General features: G+C 38.5%; 1 protein-coding gene across 1 annotated transcript in view; it reads right to left on the bottom strand.

Annotated features, from left to right (window-relative positions):
- SELENOM (selenoprotein M) overlaps positions 1 to 18,808 on the bottom strand; it is a 58,477-nt gene extending 39,669 nt beyond the window's left edge. The window contains exons 1-2 of the mRNA XM_053702215.1: positions 18,664 to 18,808; positions 17,243 to 17,278 (exon numbers count right to left, since the gene is read on the bottom strand). Coding sequence (XP_053558190.1) covers positions 17,243 to 17,278; positions 18,664 to 18,762 — 135 coding nt within the window. The 5' untranslated portion in view covers positions 18,763 to 18,808. The remainder of the gene's footprint in view (positions 1 to 17,242; positions 17,279 to 18,663) is intronic.
- Positions 18,809 to 20,727: the final 1,919 nt, after the last annotated feature.

Here is a 20,727-nt window from a genome sequence, read left to right as displayed (position 1 = left end):
AGGGGTAAGAGTAGAAGATAGGGAGGGAAATAGCTGTGAGGGGATGGGGTTGAGGGGACAGGTAGTGAGGTGGGAAGGACAGTATAAGGGCTGAAACTTCGTCCTCTGTAACAGGGGCAAAAGAGCTAAATTTATGGCTATTTGGGTTTTGGATGATTGTGAGCTTTTGAAGGGATGGGAGATTGGTAGTATGTTGAGAGCTGATTTCATATCTGATGGAGTCAATTTTGTTATTGAAGTGGCTTGCAAAAGTTGAAGTTGGGGGTGGGCGGAGAAGAGTATTGAACGTGGAAAACTGACATTTTGGGTTAGAGGAAAGGAGATGAGAGTAGAGTTACTTATAAAGATTAACCCCTTAATGACCACAATGTACCCTGTATGCCACTGGTCGTTAAGGGTTTTTTCAGGACATAATAGCACAAGTCTAGCAAGAACACGCTATTAATTCACTCCCTCCAGCAGGCTTTGTGGAATAAAGCAGTCTCAAAGCTGGTGGCAAGACCGCGCTATAAAACAATCAAGTTCCAAAAAAAGGCCAGTGACATACAGGGTACGTCGCTGGTCCTTATGGGGTTAAGGTCAGAATAGTAGGAGTTCAAGATGAACTTGTAGTGAAGAAAGTCAGCTGAACTCCGAGATTTTCTCCAGTGTCACTCAGCAGAACGGGTACGTACTGCGTATGTACTGTGTCAGAGGAGTATGCCATGGCTGAGGATGAGAGCGTAGTTTCTGAGCTATGGTAGGTGGGGCCAGATTGTCAATGACCGATGTAAGGGTGGAGTTATAGTGGCAGATAGGTCAGGGCAGGAAAAAGAGGGGATGGAAGAGAGGAGAGGTTCGAGAGAGCTAGCGAGCTGTTGCTCATCTAATTAGTGCTTCTGTGAAGTTTGGTGTGAGGGGCTGAGGGAGGGGGAAGTTGTAGGGAGGGATGTGATGTTGTAAATGAGGAGATGATGGTCAGAAAGAGGAAAAGGGAAGTTTGTGAAATTTGAGATAGTGCATCGATAGCTGAAAATCAGATCAAGGGAGTGACCATCTTTGTGAGTGGGAGAGTCAGTCCATTGTGACAGTCCAAAGGAGGAAGTGAGTTGCAGGAGTTGTTTTGCAGAGGAGGCAGTGGGATTGTCAAGAGGGATGTTGAAGTCACCAAGAATGAGGGCAGGGGTGAATTGAGTTGAGGAGCCAGGGGGGCGGTATATGACTGCAACACGTATAGACAGGGGAGAGAATAAACAAATCATGTGTGCTTCAAATGAAAAAAATGTGAGGGAAGAGAAGGACTTTATTTATTGAAAGGTGAAATGAGAGGAAAATAAAATACCAACACCACCTCCTTGTCTATTACCAGACCTAGGAGTGTGGCTGAAGTGGAGGCCCCCATGTGACAATGCAGCAGTGGATGCTGTGTCTGAAGCAGAGAGCAAGGTTTCTGTAAGGTTGAGAGAGTGGGAGATAAAAAAAGGTCATGGATTGAAGTGAGCTTGTTGCAAACAGAGCGAGAGTTCCAGAGTGCACAAGAGAAGGGGGTGGCGGCTTTAGATGGAAAAGGAATGAGAATAAGGTTACCAGAGTTTTGTTTTTTAAGTCTATTGAAAGGCACACATGGATGTGCAAGGCTATGAAGTTGTGGGGGACCAGGATTAGGAGAGATGTCACCAGCAGCTAGTATGAGCAAGAGGGTGAGTGACATGAGATGCATATTTGCAGTAATGAGACAGTTTTTTTGGATGAAGTACAAGGGGGAAGAGAAAGTCTTTAGGAATGTGTGAAGTTCATGAATACAAAAGTAAGGTGAGGTTAAGAGAGATGGGCTAATGAACAGCTCAGGTGGTGAGGGGGAAGGAGTAATAGAATAAAGCAGTTTGCTATATGGACAAAAGGTAGCAAAAAGGAATAGAATAAAGTAGTTTGCTATATAGACAAAAGGTAGCAAAAAGGAATAGAATAAAGTAGATTGCTATATAGACAAAAGGTAGCAAAAAGGAATGTAAAGATATCGAGCATTATTACAAACTAATCAAAAAGTGGATAAAACCTTGTCCAATCCTTGTATAATTCTTTGCCCAACTGTTAATGCCTCACTTATAAATGTTAACTTAAAGTGAAAGTAAAGTAGTAGTAATTAATAGGAGTTTAATTCATAGTTTTTAATTCATTTTCGGTAATCTTACTCTAAATAACATTTTCGCCGCAAATAAACTGATATTTTTCCGATTTTAAAATCATCCCGTTTTTCAATACCTATTTCACTTCCTTGTCACGTTTAGATTTTATCCAATTGATTTTTTGGCCGATCGGCAGCCGTGAGGCTATGTCATCATAACATCTAATCTATTGCGCATGCGCCCAATCTGTTATACCCAGAATTCTGTCGGACGCGCATCCCCAATTCGCGCATGCGCACAGCATTTTCTCTGTTGCTGCCAAGAAATTCATCTGTTTACACTGCTGCTCCGCAGTAACATTGAAGAGCATATTAGTAGCGATCTCTGTTACAAGTATGTATGAAACGGTATTTCTAACTCAATCTTTCATGCCGATTCGCGCATGCACAATGTGCTCGGTGATCGTGAACGCGCATTTCAGCTACGTATAGAGCGGGTGGGACCACTCTATACATAAAGGCTAGAAAATACAGGAAGAGGAGGGTGGGCGGAGCAAGGATGAACACGGTAGGAAAATAAGATATTAAAATTTATTATACAGGATTGGTCTACTACATCAACCATCACTACACCATGAGAGTACTGCCCCCCAGGCCCAGTCCCTTTAGAAAAAAAAGTGCAAAATCGACGTAAACCTAAAAATAAACTGATGGTGTTAAAGAAAAGAAGAAAAAAACACTGCAAATAACAACATACTTGTTTCTTTCATGTAATTGGCAAGAGTCCTTGAGCTAGTGACGTATGGGATATACAATCCTACCAGGAGGGGCAAAGTTTCCAAAACCACAAAATGCCTATAAATACACCCCTCACCACACCCACAATTCAGTTTTACAAACTTTGCCTCCTATGGAGGTGGTGAAGTAAGTTTGTGCTAAGGTTTCTACGTTGATATGCGCTTCTCAGCATTTTAAAGCCTGATTCCTCTCAGAGTACAGTGAATGTCAGAGGGATGTGAAGGGAGTATCACCTATTGAATGCAATGGTTTTCCTCACGGGAGATCTATTTCATAGGTTCTCTGTTATCGGTCGTAGAGATTCATCTCCTACCTCCCTTTTCAGATCGACGATATACTCTCATATTCCATTACCTCTACTGATAACCGTTTCAGTACTGGTTTGGCTATATGTGGATGGGTGTCTTTTGGTAAGTATGTTTTCATTTCTTAAGACACTCTCAGCTATAGTTTGGCCCTTTATGTATTTATATACAGTTCTAAATATATGTATTTTACTTATATTTGCCATGAGTCAGGTTTAAGTTTATTTCCTTTTGCAGACTGTCAGTTTCATATCTGGGAAATGCATTTTTTAGGAACATTTTTTTTTTCTTACCTGGGGTATAGTCTTTTTTCAATTGACTGTTCTTTTTCATTCGCGGGCAAAATTAGGTTCGCGAGGGCGCAAAATGCAAAAATATATTGCGTCATTTTTGGCGCGAGATTTTTTTTGGCACAAAGTTACATTCGATGACGCAAATTCGTCATTTCGGCGTCTTTGTCAACGCCGAGTCCTTTCACAAGGTTGCGTCTTCACATTTCTCTGTTTGTTTGTGCGTCATACTTGGCGCCAAATATTTTCATTATTTTAAACCCCATTCCTATATGCCTCTTGCCTTTTTTCTCTATCAGAGGGCTATGCTGTTTGCGTTTTTTTCCCATTCCTGAAACTGCCATATAAGGAAATTGATAATTTTGCTTCATATGTTGTCTTTTCTCTTACATTTGCAAAATGTCTTAATCTTATCCTGTCTCAGAAATCACTGTTGGAACCCTGCTGACTGATATCAGTTCTACCAAAGCTAAGTACATTTGTTGTAATCTTGTGCAGATTATATCTCCAGCTGTGGTTTGTAATAAATTGTCATGATAAACTTTTACATGCAGAGAATGTGTCCATCAGTAATAGTACATTGCCTGTTGCTGTTCCTTCAACATCTAATGTACAAGATATACTGTACCTGTGAATTTAAAAGAATTTATTGCTGATTCTATTCAGAAGGCTTTGTCTGCCATCCGTCTTCTAATAAATGTAAAGGTCTTTTAAAACCTCTCATGCAGGCCCATTTATCAAGCTCCGTACGGAGCTTGAAGGGCCGTGTTTCTGGCGAGTCTTCAGACTCGCTAGAAACACAACTTATGAAGCAGCGGTCTAAAGACCGCTGCTTCATAACCCTGTCCGCCTGCTCTGAGCAGGCGGACAGGAATCGCCGGAAATCAACCCGATCGAATATGATCGGGTTGATTGACAGCTCCCTGCTGGCGGCCGATTGGCCGCGAGTCAGCAGGGGGCGGCGTTGCACCAGCAGCTCTTGTGAGCTGCTGGTGCAATGTTAAATGCGGAGAGCGTATTGCTCTCCGCATTTAGCTAGGTCTTGCGGACCTGATCCGCAGTGTCGGATCAGATCCGCAAGCCCTTTGATAAATGGGCCCCATAAAGTTGATGAAATTTCAAATGACCGACAACATACTGAATTATCCTCCTCTGATAAAGATCTTTCTGATTCAGAAGATCCTTCCTCAGATATTGACACTGACAAATCTGCTTATTTATTTAAAATGGAGTACATTCGTTCTTTGTTAAAGAAGTGTTCATTATATTGCATATTGAGGAGACTAGTCCTCTTGATATTAAAACTAGTAAACATTTAAATTATGTTTATAAACCTCCTGTGGTTATTCCAGAGGTTTTTTCCAGTTCCTGATGCTATGTCTGATATGATTTCTAAGGAATAGAATAGGCCTGGTACTTCTTTTATTCCTTCTTTAAAGGGTTTTTTTAAAACAAAAATAATTGTATCCTTTGCCAGCAGTTACATTGGAGTTTTGGGAAAAGATCCCCAAAGTTGATGGGGCTATCTCTACTCTTGCTTAGCGTACTACTATTCCTATGGAAGATAGTACTTCTTTTTTAAGATCCTTTAGATAGGAAACTTGAATCTTATCTAAAGAAAGCCTATTTATATTCGGGTCATCTTCTCAGGCCTGCATTTTCTTTGGCTGATGTTGCAGCTGCATCAACTTTTTGGTTGGAAAATTAGCACAGCAAGAATTGGATTATTATTTGTCTAGCATTGTTCGCTTGCTTCGACATGCTAATCAGTTTATTTGTGATGCCATTTTTTTTCATCAAAATTGATGTTAAATTTATGTCTAGCTATTTTAGCTAGAAGTGGCTTAAATCTTGGAGTACTGACATGACTTCTAAGTCCAGATTGCTATCTCTTTCTTTCCAAGTTAATAGGTTATTTGGTTCTCAGTTGGATTTGATTATTTCAACTGTCACTGGGGGAAGGGAGTTTTGTGCCTTAGGATAAGACTTAAGGGTAAATCTAAAGCTTCTAACCATTTTCGTTCCTTTCAACTAAATAAGGAACCCCCAAGGAATCTGTTTCCAATTGGAAAATGTTCTTCAAATGGATTAAATCCAAGCCTTTTAAGCCAGCCCCTAAGTCCGCATGTAGGTGCGGCCCTCATTCCAGCTCAGCTGGTAGGGGGCAGATTAAGATTTCTCAGTGGTACCGAATAGTATTCAGAGTAAGACCTCCTGTGAGAAGATATTTTCTCTCAGGCATTCCAGCAAATCATGCCAGTTCCGTTTCAGGAACAGGGTTTGGGGTTTTATTCAAATCTATTCATTGTCCCAAAGAAAGAAAATTAATTCAGGCCAGTTCTTGATCTGAATTTTTTTTTGAATCGTTATGTAGGAGTACCAACTTTCAAAATGGTGACTATAAGGACTATTCTGCCTTTTGTTCAGTAAGGGCATTATATGTCCACCATAGACTTACAGGGTGCATATCTTCATATTCCGATTCATCCAGATAATTTCCAGTTTCTGAGATTCTCTTTTCTAGACAAGCTTTACCAATTTGTCGCTCTTCCTTTTGGCCTAGCGACAGCTCTAAGAATCTTTTCAACGGTTCTTGGTGCCCTACTCTCTGTAATCAGAGAGCGGGGTATTGCTGTGTTTCCTTATTTGGACGATTTCTTGGTATTAGCGCAGTCTTTATATTCTGCAGAATCTTACACGATTCAACTAGTGTTGTTTCTTCGAAAACATTGTTGGAGGATCAATTTACTAAAAAGTTCTTTGATTCCTCAGACAAGGGTCACCTTTTTAGGTTTCCAGATAGATTCAGTGTCCATGACTCTGTCTCTAACTGACAAGAGACGTTTTGAATTGGTTGCAGCCTGTCGGAACCTTCAGTCTCAGTCATTCCCTTCAGTAGCTATGTGCATGGAAGTTTTAGGTCTCATGACTGCAGCATCAGACGCGATCCCCTTTTGCTTGTTTTCATATGAGACCTCTCCAACTTTGTGTGCTGAACAAATGGTGCAGGGTTTTTACAAGGATATCACAATTAATATCCTTAAATTCGAATGTTCGACTATCTCTGACTTGGTGGTTAAATCACCATTGTATAGTTCTAGGGGCCTCTTTTGTTCGCCCAACCTGGACTGTGATCTCAACAGATGCGAGTCTTTTAGGTTGGGGAGTTGTTTGGGGATCTCTGACAGTGCAAGGGGTTTGGAAATCTCAAGAGGCGAGATTACCAATCAATATTTTGGAACTCCGTGCATTTTTCAGGGCTATTCAGATTTGGCCTCTGTTGAAGAGAGAACCGTTCATTTGTTTTCAGACAGACAATATCACAACTGTGGTATGTGTCAATCATCAGGATGGGACTCACAGTCCTTAAGCTATGAAAGAAGTTTTCCAGATACTTGCTTGAGCGGATTCCAGCTCCTGTCTAATTTCTGTGGTTCATATCCCAGGTATAGACAATTGGGAAGCGGATTATTTCAGCAGTCAGACTTTACATCCGGGGGAGTAGTCTTTCCATCAAGATGTGTTTTCTCAGGTTGTTCAGATGTGGGGTCTTTCAGAAATAGATCTGATGGCTTCTCATCTAAACAAGAAACTTCCCAGGTACCTGTCCAGGTCTAGGGATCCTCAGACGGAAGGAGTGGATGTGTTGACACTTCCTTGCTGTTATCAACTTGCTTATATTTTTCCCGCCTTTAGTTTTTCTTCCAAGAGTGATCTCCAAAATCATCATGGAGCAATCGTTCGTGCTGCTGGTGGCTGTTTTATTTCACAGGAAGATTACTAAGCTTCCTGATATTCACTGTTTTGTTCAGGCTTTGGTTCATATCAAGTCTGTCATTAAATCAATCTATCCTTCTTGGAGTTTTAATTTGGTTTTAAAGCCTTTACAGGCTCCTCCGTTTGAGCGTGTAAGTGTTGTTCCTTTTGGCCATCTCTTCTGCTAGAAGAGTTTTTGAATTATTTGCTCTCTCTTGTGAATCTCCTTTCTGATTTTTCATCAGGATAGGGCAGTTTTGCAGACTTCATTTACATACTTATCTAAGGTTGAGAATTCTAACATTAATAGAGAAATTGTTGTCCTTTCCTTGTATCCTAATCCTAAGAATTCTTTGGAGAGATCCTTACATTCTCTGGATGTGGTGAGAGCTCTGAAATATTATGTTGAAACTACTAAAGGTTTCAGGAAGACTTCTAGTCTATTTCTTATCTTTTCTGGTTCCAGGAAAGGTCAGAAGGCTTCTGCCGTTTCTATGGCATTGTGGTTAAGCTTTTGACTCATCACACTTATTTGGAGTCGGGTCAAGTCCTGTCTCAGAGAATTACAGCTCATTCTACTAGATCAGTCTCCACTTTGTGGGCTTTTAAGAATGAAGCTTCAGTTGATAAGATTTGCAAAGCAGCAACTTGGTCTTCTTTGCATACATTTACTGAATTCTACCATTTTGATGTATTTGCTTCTTCGCAAGCAGTTTTTGGTAGAAAAGTTCTTCAGGCAGCTGTTTCAGTTTGATTCTTCTGCTTATGATTTAAGTTTTTCCTTTCATTTATGAGAATAAACTTATATTTGGGTTGTGGATTAATTTTTTTCAGCGAAATGGCTGTTTTTATTTTCCCCCTCCCTCTCTAGTGACTCTTACGTGGAGTTCCACTTCTTGGGTATTGCTATCCCATACGTCACTAGCTCATGGACTCTTGCCAATTACATGAAAGAAAACATAATTTATGTAAGAACTTACCTGATAAATTCATTTCTTTCATATTGGCAAGAGTCCATGAGGCCCACCCTTTTTATGGTGGTTATGATTTTTTTGTATAAAGCACAATTATTTCCAAATTCCTTTGTTGATGCTTTTTACTCCTTTCTTTATCACCCCACTACTTGGCTATTCGTTAAACTGAATTGTGGGTGTGGTGAGGGGTGTATTTATAGGCATTTTGAGGTTTGGGAAACTTTGCCCCCCCTGGTAGGATTGTATATCCCATACGTCACTAGCTCATGGACTCTTGCCAATATGAAAGAAATTAATTTATCAGGTAAGTTCTTACATAAATTATGTTTCTTTCATGTAATTAACAAGAGTCCATGAGCTAGTGACGTATGGGATATACATTCCTACCAGGAGGGGCAAAGTTTCCCAAACCTTAAAATGCCTATAAATACACCCCTCACCACACCCACAAATCAGTTTTACAAACTTTGCCTCCAAGGGAGGTGGTGAAGTAAGTTTGTGCTAGATTCTACGTTGATATGCGCTCCGCAGCAAGTTGGAGCCCGGTTTTCCTCTCAGCGTGCAGTGAATGTCAGAGGGATGTGAGGAGAGTATTGCCTATTGAATGCAGTGATCTCCTTCTACGGGGTCTATTTCATAAGGTTCTCTGTTATCGGTCGTAGAGATTCATCTCTTACCTCCCTTTTCAGATCGACGATATACTCTTATATATACCATTACCTCTACTGATTCTCGTTTCAGTACTGGTTTGGCTTTCTACAAACATGTAGATGAGTGTCCTGGGGTAAGTAAGTCTTATTTTCTGTGACACTCTAAGCTATGGTTGGGCACTTTATTTATAAAGTTCTAAATATATGTATTCAAACATTTATTTGCCTTGACTCAGAATGTTCAACTTTCCTTATTTCCAGACAGTCAGTTTCATATTTGGGATTATGCTTTAATTATCATATTTTTCTTACCTCAAAAATTTGACTTTTTTCCCTGTGGGCTGTTAGGCTCGCGGGGGCTGAAAATGCTTTATTTTATTGCGTCATTCTTGGCGCGGACTTTTTTGGCGCAAAAATTCATTTCCGTTTCCGGCGTCATACGTGTCGCCGGAAGTTGCGTCATTTTTTGACGTTATTTTGCGCCAAAAATGTCGGCGTTCCGGATGTGGCGTCATTTTTGGCGCCAAAAGCATTTAGGCGCCAAATAATGTGGGCGTCTTATTTGGCGCCAAAAAATATGGGCGTCGCTTTTGTCTCCACATTATTTCAGTCTCATTTTTCATTTGCTTCTGGTTGCTAGAAGCTTGATGTTTGGCATTTTTTTCCCATTCCTGAAACTGTCTTATAAGGAATTTGATCTATTTTGCTTTATATGTTGTTTTTTCTCTTACATATTGCAAGATGTCTCACGTTGCATCTGAGCCAGAAGATACTACAGGAAAACCTCTGCCTGCTGGATCTACCAAAGCTAAGTGTATCTGCTGTAAACTTTTGGTAGCTATTCCTCCAGCTGTTGTTTGTATTAAATGTCATGACAAACTTGTTAATGCAGATAATATTTCCTTTAGTGATGTACCATTGCCTGTTGCAGTTCCCTCAACATCTAAGGTGCAGAATGTTCCTGATAACATAAGAGATTTTGTTTCTGAATCCATAAAGAAGGCTTTGTCTGTTATTTCTCCTTCTAGTAAACGTAAAAAGTCTTTTAAATCTTCTCTCTCTACAGATGAATTTTTAAATGAACACCATCATTCTGATTCTTTGGACTCTTCTGGTTCAGAGGATTCTGTGTCAGAGATTGATGCTGATAAATCTTCATATTTATTTAAGATGGAATTTATTCGCTCTTTACTTAAAGAAGTACTAATTGCTTTAGAAATAGAGGATTCTAGTCCTCTTGATACTAATTCTATACGTTTGGATAAGGTTTTTAAAGCTCCTGCGGTTATTCCAGAAGTCTTTCCTGTTCCTAATGCTATTTCTGCAGTAATTGCTAAGGAATGGGATAGATTGGGTAATTCATTTACTCCTTCTAAACGTTTTAAGCAATTATATCCTGTTCCGCCTGACAGATTAGAATTTTGGGACAAAATCCCTAAAGTTGATGGGGCTATTTCTACCCTTGCTAAACGTACTACCATTCCTACATCAGATGGTACCTCGTTTAAGGATCCTTTAGATAGAAAAATTGAATCTTTTCTAAGAAAAGCTTATCTATGTTCAGGTAATCTTCTTAGACCTGCTATATCATTGGCTGATGTTGCTGCAGCTTCAACTTTTTGGTTGGAAACTCTAGCGCAACAAGTAACAAATCGTGATTCTCATGATATTATTATTCTTCTCCAGCATGCTAATAATTTCATCTGTGATGCCATTTTTGATATTATTAGAGTTGATGTTAGATTTATGTCTCTGGCTATCTTAGCCAGAAGAGCTTTATGGCTTAAGACTTGGAATGCTGATATGGCTTCTAAATCAACTCTACTTTCCATTTCTTTCCAGGGAAATAAATTATTTGGTTCTCAGTTGGATTCTATTATTTCAACTGTTACTGGTGGGAAAGGAACTTTTTTACCACAGGATAAAAAGTCTAAAGGTAAAAACAGGGCTAACAATCGTTTTCGTTCCTTTCGTTTCAACAAAGAACAAAAGCCTGATCCTTCGTCCTCAGGAGCAGTTTCAGTTTGGAAACCATCTCCAGTCTGGAATAAATCCAAGCCTGCTAGAAAGGCAAAGCCTGCTTCTAAGTTCACATGAAGGTACGGCCCTCATTCCAGTTCAGCTGGTAGGGGGCAGGTTACGTTTTTTCAAAGAAATTTGGATCAGTTCTGTTCACAATCTTTGGATTCAGAACATTGTTTCAGAAGGGTACAGAATTGGTTTCAAGATGAGACCTCCTGCAAAGAGATTTTTTCTTTCCCATGTCCCAGTAAATCCAGTGAAAGCTCAAGCATTTCTGAATTGTGTTTCAGATCTAGAGTTGGCTGGAGTAATTATGCCAGTTCCAGTTCCGGAACAGGGGATGGGGTTTTATTCAAATCTCTTCATTGTACCAAAGAAGGAGAATTCCTTCAGACCAGTTCTGGATCTAAAATTATTGAATCGTTATGTAAGGATACCAACGTTCAAGATGGTAACTGTAAGGACTATATTGCCTTTTGTTCAGCAAGGGAATTATATGTCCACAATAGATTTACAGGATGCATATCTGCATATTCCGATTCATACAGATCATTATCAGTTCCTGAGATTCTCTTTTCTAGACAAGCATTACCAATTTGTGGCTCTACCGTTTGGCCTTGCTACAGCTCCAAGAATTTTCACAAAGATTCTCGGTGCCCTTCTGTCTGTAATCAGAGAACAGGGTATTGTGGTATTTCCTTATTTGGACGATATCTTGGTACTTGCTCCATCTTTACATTTAGCAGAGTCTCATACGAATCGACTTGTGTTGTTTCTTCAAGATCATGGTTGGAGGATCAATTTACCAAAAAGTTCTTTGATTCCTCAAACAAGGGTAACCTTTCTGGGTTTCCAGATAGATTCAGTGTCCATGACTTTGTCTTTAACAGACAAGAGACGTCTAAAATTGATTACAGCCTGTCGAAACCTTCAGTCTCAATCATTCCCTTCGGTAGCCTTATGCATGGAAATTCTAGGTCTTATGACTGCTGCATCGGACGCGATCCCCTTTGCTCGTTTTCACATGCGACCTCTTCAGCTCTGTATGCTGAACCAATGGTGCAGGGATTACACGAAGATATATCAATTAATATCTTTAAAACCGATTGTTCGGCACTCTCTAACGTGGTGGACAGATCACCATCGTTTAATTCAGGGGGCTTCTTTTGTTCTTCCGACCTGGACTGTAATTTCAACAGATGCAAGTCTCACAGGTTGGGGAGCTGTGTGGGGATCTCTGACGGCACAAGGAGTTTGGGAATCTCAGGAGGTGAGATTACCGATCAATATCTTGGAACTCCGTGCAGTTTTCAGAGCTCTTCAGTTTTGGCCTCTTCTGAAGAGAGAATCGTTCATTTGTTTTCAGACAGACAATGTCACAACTGTGGCATACATCAATCATCAAGGAGGGACTCACAGTCCTCTGGCTATGAAAGAAGTATCTCGAATTTTGGTTTGGGCGGAATCCAGCTCCTGTCTAATCTCTGCGGTTCATATCCCAGGTGTAGACAATTGGGAAGCGGATTATCTCAGTCGCCAAACGTTGCATCCGGGCGAATGGTCTCTTCACCCAGAGGTATTTCTTCAGATTGTTCAAATGTGGGGGCTCCCAGAGATAGATCTGATGGCCTCTCATCTAAACAAGAAACTTCCCAGGTATCTGTCCAGATCCCGGGATCCTCAGGCGGAGGCAGTGGATGCATTATCACTTCCTTGGAAGTATCATCCTGCCTATATCTTTCCGCCTCTAGTTCTTCTTCCAAGAGTAATCTCCAAGATTCTGAGGGAATGCTCGTTTGTTCTGCTAATAGCTCCGGCATGGCCTCACAGGTTTTGGTATGCGGATCTTGTCCGGATGGCATCTTGCCAACCATGGACTCTTCCGTTAAGACCAGACCTTCTGTCTCAAGGTCCTTTTTTCCATCCGGATCTGAAATCCTTAAATTTAAAGGTATGGAGATTGAACGCTTGATTCTTGGTCATAGAGGTTTCTCTGACTCCGTGATTAATACTATGTTACAGGCTCGTAAATCTGTATCTCGAGAGATATATTATAGAGTCTGGAAGACTTATATTTCTTGGTGTCTTTCTCATCATTTTTCTTGGCATTCTTTTAGAATACCGAGAATTTTACAGTTTCTTCAGGATGGTTTAGATAAGGGTTTGTCCGCGAGTTCTTTGAAAGGACAAATCTCCGCTCTTTCTGTTCTTTTTCACAGAAAGATTGCTATTCTTCCTGATATTCATTGTTTTGTACAAGCTTTGGTTCGTATAAAACCTGTTATTAAGTCAATTTCTCCTCCATGGAGTTTGAATTTGGTTTTGGGAGCTCTTCAAGCTCCTCCGTTTGAACCTATGCATTCATTGGACATTAAATTACTTTCTTGGAAAGTTTTGTTCCTTTTGGCCATCTCTTCTGCTAGAAGAGTTTCTGAATTATCTGCTCTTTCGTGTGAGTCTCCTTTTCTGATTTTTCATCAGGATAAGGCGGTGTTGCGAACTTCTTTTGAATTTTTACCTAAAGTTGTGAATTCCAACAACATTAGTAGAGAAATTGTGGTTCCTTCATTATGTCCTAATCCTAAGAATTCTAAGGAGAAATCATTGCATTCTTTGGATGTTGTTAGAGCTTTGAAATATTATGTTGAAGCTACGAAATCTTTCCGTAAGACTTCTAGTTTATTTGTTATCTTTTCCGGTTCTAGGAAAGGCCAGAAAGCTTCTGCCATTTCTTTGGCATCTTGGTTGAAATCTTTAATTCATCTTGCCTATGTTGAGTCGGGTAAAATTCCGCCTCAAAGAATTACAGCTCATTCTACTAGGTCAGTTTCTACTTCCTGGGCGTTTAGGAATGAAGCTTCGGTTGACCAGATCTGCAAAGCAGCAACTTGGTCCTCTTTGCATACTTTTACTAAATTCTACCATTTTGATGTATTTTCTTCTTCTGAAGCAGTTTTTGGTAGAAAAGTTCTTCAGGCAGCGGTTTCAGTTTGAATCTTCTGCTTATGTTTTTTGTTAAACTTTATTATGGGTGTGGATTATTTTCAGCAGGAATTGGCTGTCTTTATTTTATCCCTCCCTCTCTAGTGACTCTTGTGTGGAAAGATCCACATCTTGGGTAGTCATTATCCCATACGTCACTAGCTCATGGACTCTTGTTAATTACATGAAAGAAAACATAATTTATGTAAGAACTTACCTGATAAATTCATTTCTTTCATATTAACAAGAGTCCATGAGGCCCACCCTTTTTTGTGGTGGTTATGATTTTTTTGTATAAAGCACAATTATTCCAATTCCTTATTTTATATGCTTCGCACTTTTTTTCTTATCACCCCACTTCTTGGCTATTCGTTAAACTGATTTGTGGGTGTGGTGAGGGGTGTATTTATAGGCATTTTAAGGTTTGGGAAACTTTGCCCCTCCTGGTAGGAATGTATATCCCATACGTCACTAGCTCATGGACTCTTGTTAATATGAAAGAAATGAATTTATCAGGTAAGTTCTTACATAAATTATGTTTTTTCTTGTACTTAGAAATTAATTTATTAGACAGTTCAAGGTACCGACTACTAAATAATAATGGAAGCAAGTGTCATATATTAATATTTAAAAAAAACAAAAACATTATAAACATTTTAAGTAGTAGTACATAGTTTGAATTGAGAGTAGTACTTATTTTCATCCATTCATTTGATTTTTGCAGCAAAATTAGTATGGTCAAGAAACTGACTGGAGATAGCAATCGTGTCACCTAGCAACAACTTAGAAAGGTTAAAGGGATACGATACCCAATTTGTTTCTTTCGTGATTCAGATAGAGCATGAAATTTTAAGCAACTTTCTAATTTACTCCTATTATCAAATTTTCTTCATTCTGTTGGTATCTTTATTTGAAATTCAAGAATGTAAGTTTAGATGATGGCCCATTTTTTTGGTGAACAACCTGGGTTGTTCTTGCTGATTGGTGGATAAATTCATCCACCAATAAAAAATTGCTGTCCAGATTTCTGAAACAAAAAAAGCTTAGATGCCTTCTTTTTAAATAAAGATAGCAAGAGAACGAAGAAAAATAGATAATAGGAGTAAATTAGAAAGTTGATTAAAATTGAATGCTCTATCTGAATCACAAAAGAAAAAATCTGGGTTCAGTGTCCCTTTAAGCAAATTTCTAATTTACTCCTATTATCAATTTTTCTTTGTTCTCTTGGTATCTTTATTTGAAAAAGCAGGAATGTAAGCTTAGTAGCTGGTCCATTTTTGGTTCAGAACCCTGATTAGCACTTGTTGATTGGTGGCTACATTTTGCAAGTTCTCCCCAGGTGTTAAACCAAAAATGAGCCAACTCCTAAGCTAACATTCCTGCTTTTCAAATAAAGATACCAAGAGAACAAAGAAAAATTGATTATAGTAGAAAGTTGCTTAAAATTGCATACTATGTCTGAATCATGAAAGAACAAAATGTGGGGTTCATATCCTTTTAACCTTTCTTTGCTATCCTGTAAAGACCACAGACCCTGGGGGGGACCCCTTAAGTTTAAAAAAAATAAATATTTAAAATAATGACTAATCCATACTGCAGTGATTTCCACTGTCTGTTGCATGAATATTGTTTGTTTTGTTGTTTTATTTCATTGATATTCCATTAAAAAAAATCTAATTTCAATAATGATTTTGTAGCACCCAGATGGAAAGAGTAAAAATCACTGTTTCTACAGCTACAACTCACTGTGCAGAAAAAATCTATGCTCTATCTGAATGAAAGTTTAAATTATGTTATTGCAAGACAGGAGGCTTTGTATGTTGTATTGTACCATATGTATGACATTATCAGTATATAATATGCAAATGCACAGGAGGCTTAGTATGTTGTATTGTACCATATGTATGACATTATCAGTATATAATATGCAAATGCACAGGAGGCTTTGTATGTTGTATTGTACCATATGTATGACATTATCAGTATATAATATGCAAATGCACAGGAGGCTTAGTATGTTGTATTGTACCATATGTATGACATTATCAGTATATAATATGCAAATGCACAGGAGGCTTTGTATGTTGTATTGTACCATATGTATGACATTATCAGTATATAATATGCAAATGCACAGGAGGCTTTGTATGTTGTATTGTACCATATGTATGACATTATCAGTATATAATATGCAAATGCACAGGAGGCTTTGTATGTTGTATTGTACCATATGTATGACATTATCAGTATATAATATGCAAATGCACAGGAGGCTTAGTATGTTGTATTGTACCATATGTATGACATTATCAGTATATAATATGCAAATGCACAGGAGGCTTTGTATGTTGTATTGTACCATATGTATGACATTATCAGTATATAATATGCAAATGCACAGGAGGCTTTGTATGTTGTATTGTACCATATGTATGACATTATCAGTATATAATATGCAAATGCACAGGAGGCTTTGTATGTTGTATTGTACCATATGTATGACATTATCAGTATATAATATGCAAATGCACAGGAGGCTTTGTATGTTGTATTGTACCATATGTATGACATTATCAGTATATAATATGCAAATGCACAGGAGGCTTTGTATGTTGTATTGTACCATATGTATGACATTATCAGTATATAATATGCAAATGCACAGGAGGCTTTGTATGTTGTATTGTACCATATGTATGACATTATCAGTATATAATATGCAAATGCACAGGAGGCTTTGTATGTTGTATTGTACCATATGTATGACATTATCAGTATATAATATGCAAATGCACAGGAGGCTTTGTATGTTGTATTGTACCATATGTATGACATTATCAGTATATAATATGCAAATGCACAGGAGGCTTTGTATGTTGTATTGTACCATATGTATGACAATATCAGTATATAATATGCAAATGCACAGGAGGCTTAGTATGTTGTATTGTACCATATGTATGACAATATCAGTATATAATATGCAAATGCACAGGAGGCTTTGTATGTTGTATTGTACCATATGTATGACATTATCAGTATATAATATGCAAATGCACAGGAGGCTTTGTATGTTGTATTGTACCATATGTATGACATTATCAGTATATAATATGCAAATGCACAGGAGGCTTTGTATGTTGTATTGTACCATATGTATGACATTATCAGTATATAATATGCAAATGCACAGGAGGCTTTGTATGGTGTATTGTACCATATGTATGACATTATCAGTATATAATATGCAAATGCACAGGAGGCTTTGTATGTTGTATTGTACCATATGTATGACATTATCAGTATATAATATGCAAATGCAGTTTTGATTGTAAACAAACAGCTTCAGGAGGTTTCTCACCTCTCTCAGCCTGTTGAGCTGTCATCCTCCACATGTCTGTAAAAAAGAAAAACAACAACAACAAAAATTAGCATCAGACCTTAATAAGGAATCTTTTCACAGTATAATCACTGAAATATATAACAACACTTAGTCTGTATGTGTGTGACTGTGTACATAACAGCATCTCTCTACACTGGTATATTAAAGTTTCACTTCTATAAGGTGTTTTGTATTATACACACAACGTTTTTTTCTTTAATAAACAAAAACACCAGTATCGCCGATTTCAGTTTAGAGGGTAAAATTCTGCAGAATTCATTTGTGGAAGTACTTTATTATGGAAAGGATGGTTGATTCATGGAGCATACTGACAACAGGGGTGGCTAAGAGAAAGCGAGTAAAGAAATGTCATTAATGTTTGGTACATCCATATGGTTATACTGATGTTTAATTAAGGGGAAAACAATTTTACACTACACTATCCCTTAATGTGTTTACAATGACTTCTTATACCAGCTGCAGTGTAAAATGTATGTGAAATCACACATTTAGGTATATTTTAGTATATAGAATGGCTGTTTCTGCTCATTGAGTCCACAACCCAATCAAATGGGCTGAGCTTGCCGAGAGAATTACTCATTAGTTTATCACTCTATATGTATACAAAATCTTCTTTATCTTTTCTCTCACTGTCTGTACAGTTAGAGAGAACGATGGAAAATTCAAATGCAATTATCTCTCTGGTGCCCCCCTACTGCGAGCCTGATTTCTACACTGTATTTTTTCTTTTGTCTTTTTTCTTTAGACAGCTTTTGGGGACACAACAGGCAAAAGTAGCTATTGCAAATGACAAAATAAAGGTAAAAGATATATCTATAAACAATTTAATACACTCCAGCAGGTAAACTGGTTCTTTAGGAACATATTTAAAGAGAGAGAGAAAAAAGTTATATGTTAATATATGTTTGTTCTTTATTATAGAAACTCAAAAGTGACAGCTTGCTCGCTATCCCTGTACTACTTCATAATTAATGCTGGGTATTGCTGTAAACACAAGTTACTACCATGCAAGTCTGTGCTGTGGTACCATCCATCAATGCTGTGCAAATGGTTACACTTCACAGGCTGATTGGCAATTCCAGTTATTATTAAATATCTTGTTCTGACAGATGATTAACTGATCCTACGACCAGAAAAGTAGATTCTAAAAGTAAACTTATCGAGCCCAAAGGGAGATGACCAGAATAAGAGAAAGTGGACGGTGGGCGAACGTTTCAAGTAGTAGGAACAAATTCTGTAACTATTGATTGCAGCTAATACATCAGTTATGTGCAGATGCTGTGTATCTATCAGTAAGTGCACCGTGCTTGTCCTTGCACCACAGCTGCTAAATACATCACTCAGGCTGTGTCTGTAATTCAATACGATTCCATCCTTACCTCTACTTTCCCACGTGCGATCCTCTCCAGCTTCTTGTGGTCAATCTGGTAGCCCAGGACGGGCTGCAATAGGCCCAGCAGCAGTAGAGGCAGCCACATCTGTACAAACCGCTGGTGAGATTAAAAGTAAGGAGGAAATGAAGGCAGAGCAGACTTGTGTGCCACGTCAGTGAGAGAGGGGAGGAGGAGACTCCGGGGTATAGCTCTCTCCCCCTCTCTCACACTAAATCTGCCCGCGGGCCTGAGGAGAAGATGATGACTACTCTCTGTCTACAGAGCGCACCGTTACATCACTCAGGACTCGTGAACAAAATCCTCAGTGAAATGCAAAAAATCCTTTTGCCCTAGGGGGCATTAATAAAAACCACTGTCACTGCATGAAGGTGGTTAACTGGCTCCCGGAGTGAGGATGCAAATCAATGCTATAACACTATTTTTCTGCTTACTGCTGGTAACTAAAGGGGTTAAACTCTGGTAGTTACTTTTTTATTGTATGTTTTCCATCTAGTTTGCATCTGCTTTGTATATACTGCACTGAACGTGCTGGTACAGTGTGTTTCACAGTATCACATGGCCAATGTTATTTTGGTAATAAAGGGTTAAGATTATATCTCCACAGGATGAGTTAGAGATTATCAACCAGCTGTGATTTGTTCAAATCCGCACTTTCAGATAGATTACCAGTTTTGCGTTATGATGAGTGAAAAAGCAGCGTTATGCTTCATACTTTTTCCCTAACGCTGCTATTACAGGTCTTGTAGGTATAGCTGTACCGCACACCTTTTTGGCCGTCACGCAACGTTGGTACCGCACTTTTTAAAAAGTCCTTTTTCAATGGGACTTCCATAGCGCCGGTATTACGAGTTTGCCTGGGAGGCCAAAAAGTGAGCGGTACACCCTATACTGACAAGATCCGTACCGCCATCTAAAGTCAGTAGCTATGAGTTTTACGTTACAAATCTGCAACATAAAACTCATAACTAAAGTGTTAAAAAGTACACTAACAGCCATAAACTACCTATTAACCCCTAAACCGAGGACCTCCAGCTTGGCAAACACTATAATAAATTTATTAACCCCTAATCTGCCGATCCGGACCTTGCCGCCACTATTAAAATGTATTAACCCCTATCCCGCCGCTCCCCGAGATCATCGCCACTATAATAAACCTATTAAACCCTAAACCGCCGCCCTCCCGCATCGCAAACACTATTTAAATATTATTAACCCCTAATCCTAACGTAACCCTAAGTCTAACCCTAACATAACCCTAAGCCTAACACCCCCTAACTTAAATATAATTAAAATAAATCTAAATAAACCTTAAAATTATTAACTAAATAATTCCTATTTAAAACTAAATACATACTTACCTGTAAAAAAAAACGAAACTAGCTACAAAATAACTAATAGTTATATTGTTGCTATCTTAAGTTTTATTTCTATTTCACAGGTAAGTTTGTATTTATTTTAACTAGGTAGACTAGTTAGTAAATAGTTATTAACTATTTACTGGCTACCCAGTTAAAATAAATACAAAGTTACCTGTAAAATAAAACCTAACCTGCCTTACACTAAAACCTAACATTACAATAAAAAATAATAAATTCAATTAATAAAATACAATTTACTAATTCACAAAAAAAAAACCCCACTAAATTACAAAAAATAAAAAACGAAATTATCAAAAATAAAAATGAATTACTCCTAATCTAATAGCCCTATCAAAATAAAAAAGCTCCCCCCAAATAAAAAAACCCTAGCCTACACTAAACTGCCAAAAGTCCTTATTGGCTGATTGGAACAGCCAATAGAATGAGAGCTCAATTCTATTGGCTGATTGGATCAGCCAATATGATGAAAGCTCAATCCTATTGGTTGATTTCAACAGGCTATAGGATTTTTCCCCTTTAATTCCTATTGGCTGATAGAAATCTTTCAGCCAATAGGAATGTAAGGGACGCCATCTTGGATGACGTCACTTAAAGGGAACCTGTTTACACAGACGACCGTAAGAAGAGGATGCTCCGCGCCGGATGTCTTGAAGATGGACCCGCTCTGCAC

This window comes from Bombina bombina, chromosome 2, assembly GCF_027579735.1.
Source record: "Bombina bombina isolate aBomBom1 chromosome 2, aBomBom1.pri, whole genome shotgun sequence".
Classification (NCBI taxonomy): Eukaryota; Metazoa; Chordata; class Amphibia; order Anura; family Bombinatoridae; genus Bombina; species Bombina bombina.
This window is presented reverse-complemented; position numbering and strand designations above follow the sequence as displayed.